The sequence below is a fragment of the Manduca sexta genome, chromosome 23 (assembly GCF_014839805.1).
Source record: "Manduca sexta isolate Smith_Timp_Sample1 chromosome 23, JHU_Msex_v1.0, whole genome shotgun sequence".
Taxonomy (NCBI): Eukaryota; Metazoa; Arthropoda; class Insecta; order Lepidoptera; family Sphingidae; genus Manduca; species Manduca sexta.
Window position 1 is genome coordinate 12,383,451 of NC_051137.1, and position 3,695 is coordinate 12,387,145.

General features: G+C 34.3%; 1 protein-coding gene across 1 annotated transcript; it reads right to left on the reverse strand.

Annotated features, from left to right (window-relative positions):
- Positions 1-829: 829 nt before the first annotated feature.
- LOC119190265 (integrin beta-like protein 1) lies at positions 830-3,478 on the reverse strand. Its single transcript, XM_037441735.1, has 5 exons — positions 3,164-3,478; positions 2,765-2,902; positions 2,090-2,267; positions 1,130-1,508; positions 830-930 (listed from the first exon to the last, which is right to left on the reverse strand). The coding sequence occupies exons 1-5, from the start codon at positions 3,241-3,243 to the stop codon at positions 830-832; spliced, it is 876 nt and encodes a 291-aa protein (XP_037297632.1). The 5' UTR covers positions 3,244-3,478.
- Positions 3,479-3,695: the final 217 nt, after the last annotated feature.

Below are 3,695 nucleotides of genomic sequence, written 5' to 3' on the forward strand. Positions count from 1 at the left end.
AGGTTCTTTAGGTTTTATGCATACATCTTTGCAGTTGCAAACTGGATTATATTAAGTATACAATGTATGTAATTGCTTATTGATTAGTAAAAGGCACTAACATTTAGATATTATTTTTAGATTTAAGAATTGGATGAGTAGGTATGTAGCTGATATTCTAGAGAGTAAATTTTACATGTACTTATGTATATTTTGCTTTATTATAGTAATTGATAGGTAGTGTGGTCAGAATATAGTTATTTGGATGTTATTAAGGCAAAATAATGAGGTTATTCATTTTATTTTATTTTTTTATTTATTTAAGTAATTCTGTATTACAAACGTGTACAAGAGTTAAAGACATAGTATATCCACTCATAATTATAGAGTACAATTGGCGGTCTTATCACTCAAGGCAGTATCTTACAGACAATCATATGGCATGGACATTGAAACGGAAAAAGAAGAACTTGAGAACTATTGTTAGGCGTGCCTATCACGCTATCTTGTATAAAATATAAACACAGCAATAGTTCTATAATTTTATGTTTATTTCTATACTTTTGCTTAGTTACAATATTGTAAAGTACCTATATAAGTACTCGGGGCAGGATTGCAGAAAGTTTTACAAATCCAAGACTGCGTAAAACTTAACATTACATTATCCAATTTTATGCTAGTCACAAACATAAGCTACATTTAAGGAATGAAAACATTTGGTTTATAAATACGGCCTTAATTTGTTATAGATTGCTTTCTAAACATCGGATTAGCAAATGTTACGCTCGCTGGTTCGTAGAGTGGGTTAGCGCAAGATTCTGTCAGGTCAGCCGCGTGTGCTTTTTGAATTTCAGGTATCTCTCTTATCTTGAGCGTCGGTCAGCAATTTCCAGCCGACAATCGTTGCGATGCCGATAAACACTATAATGGCGAGGCACGTTATGCCATATACTGGAAATAAATAGTTTTTATTATGATTATTTTTATTAATACATTTTTAACTTAGGTGTGATGTTAAAAACTCATAATTGTTTGATATGATATTGTAATTTTTAGTTACATCTACATAATTAAGTGTCCCTAGTAATTATTTATACCTATATAATTCAAATTAATGAATGTGATTTCATAAGTTGATTATTGAACTTACTCAGATAATTCTTAGTGCAATCTTTATGCTTCAGAACCAGTACATCTATATCGTAAACATCGTCATTATATTTGTAAACATAGCTTGAATAGCATCCCACGTCCACTTTTATTTCTGGACATAGATTCCATTCTGTGCTATTGGTATAAACGTCGGTTAATTCATCTATCCAGCTTGTTATGATTTTATCGTCTTCGCATGGTCGTTGATTCCAAAATGAAATGGCACAGTCCTCCAAATAACGACACTGTAACATGTGATACTGAGGATTTGGGGACAGGTTGCAGTAATCGTCTTGCCCGTCGTACCGTTTGTACCATTCGGGTATATCCCGACATTTGCATTGACCACAGTTGCATGTCCCTCTATTATTACATATCTGAAAAATAATGTTAACGGTTGTACAAATATATTTTTTATAGCTTACTAGGTGTACCACCATCGCTCTGAGGTGTTGGGTTTGAATCCCAGGATTGGGCAGTGATATTGCATTATCTGTTTAGTGACAGCTCTGAGCCTGGAATTAGTTCCCGATATGTGATTGGCAAGACCCTTATCACATCATGGGACAGAATATACACAGCGAAAAGTGCCCCGGTTGTATCTCTGCTTACCTTGTCATGTTTAAAGGCGTGATGTGTGTTTGTTTTCTTGTACTAGATGTTGCTCGCGATTCAACGCGTGTAAACCCCGCAAATAACGTTTAACTGTCCTATTTTGTGGGTTCAGACAGTCGTGTACAAAAATTTATGACTCCCACAATCAAAGTGTTTCAATCTTATAAATAACAGGATAAAATTGCTTTTATTTTTGTTGGAATACTAACGACTACGTGAATTATATATTTTCAATTACCACGTAATTTTTATTAATGTGCCAAATGACCGATTGGCAGTTAATATTATGGCTTCTGCTAAACTTATTCATGCGGCTTCGTGAAGTTTGTGATAAACTACTCACTATATCGTTAGAACTTTGACAGGCTTCGGTGGATAGCGGGCAGTGGCAATCTTCTTTGTCCCAACCACGGTCACAGTTGCACACGCCACAAACACATTTGCCGTGTCCGCTGCAGAGGTTATTTTTTGTGTCCCTCGGACAGCTGTCTTTATTGCATTCGCAGTATTTACCTTCATACCTTCAACACAGTAAGAGAATAAAACATATCTCAAATGCCATTGGGCGATAAAATACAGGGAATGAGAGGATAAAAAAATGAGATGTTAATATTCTTTCTTTTGTATTACGGGTATTATTACAATAAAAAAATTCTGCTGCCTGACTAATTAGTCGCCTGTCACGCACCAATGTCGCTTGTTTTCTACATTTCTCTAGCCGGTGTGACTTCGAAATGAAACAATTATTGTGCCCGTCACTGGTAACAGCGAATTAGAGGTTAAATAGATTGAGATCTTAATCTTCTTTCTTTTGTGTCGCAGGTATAAGAAAAATAAAGAGATTCTGTCGCCTGATTACTTAGTCGTCTGTGACGCATCAGTGTCACTTTTTTTTTATTTCTCTAGCCAGTGTGACTTCGAAATGAAACAATTATTGTCAAATAAATACGTCACTAGTACTAATCAATCAATTAGAAATTCAAGTAAGCGATTCTGAAGAGGCATATGTTGTACTGACCCGTCGAGACAGGAGCAAGTACCGCATGTGCAGGAGCCGCGGTTGCTGCACGTGTCGTTGCTTCCCTTCGCGATGCATGTAATTTTGTCGTTGTATAAATTTTGGACATTTCTCTTGCAGGCACATTTATCTCCGTACCTGTCACGTGATGCCAATAACCTTTAATAACCTTAAGTCCACATAATATTATTACTATTCTTTTTTGAGTCAAATATCTGAATTTGAAAAGAAATTAGGAATGTATTAAAATTAACGGCCATTTTGAAACATATCAGATATAACTTCTATGAAATGAAACTATTAAAAGTACATTAGGATTAAGTATGTTTCATAATGTTATAGTACTAGAGTAATATATAAACTTAATAAAAATTATATTGAAAGAAAGTAACAAATAACCTTTCGCCACCGCATCTGCATATCCCGCACTCTCTTATTTCCCCATTGCAATATTCAGTTGTTTCGCTTCTTTTGCGCATTCACAATCTGTAATCATGTCTACATCCAAAGATAATTTTTCTCCGATTCCTTCTATTGCTACTTCTATTGTGTATTTAACAGTGTTATCGTACTCTAATATTTTTAATGTGCCGTTAAACATTTTTTCTTCTTCACTTTTTGTCCCACAGATTTTATCATTATTTTGTTGCGTACAGTCTGGGTCGAATGTCATCATTATGTTCTTTCGATTACCTATTTTACATTGGTTTTAAGTTTAAGAACTTTTGATATTTTCTGCAAAAAAATAAAATGATATTAATGAAAATAGGTATTATATTGCCGTCATTGTATTATAAAATATTTGGAATGATTTCGTCAGGCAGTTCCGCGATATCACAAAAGCGATGAGGATTTTGAATGTCACGATTTTATGTTAAATATGAATCATTGCAGGTCCCTAATTATTTATTTATCTAAGGTCACCTAACAG

Excerpts from the sequence above, each read along its gene's own strand:
- LOC119190265 (XM_037441735.1), bottom strand. The coding sequence starts at position 3,243 with ATGCGCAAAAGAAGCGAAACAACTGAATATTGCAATGGGGAAATAAGA. Across the intron at positions 2,903-3,163 it reads TGCAGATGCGGTGGCGAAAG|GTACGGAGATAAATGTGCCT; the intron begins GTTATTTGTTAC and ends ATCACGTGACAG. Across the intron at positions 2,268-2,764 it reads ACTTGCTCCTGTCTCGACGG|GTATGAAGGTAAATACTGCG; the intron begins GTCAGTACAACA and ends ACTGTGTTGAAG.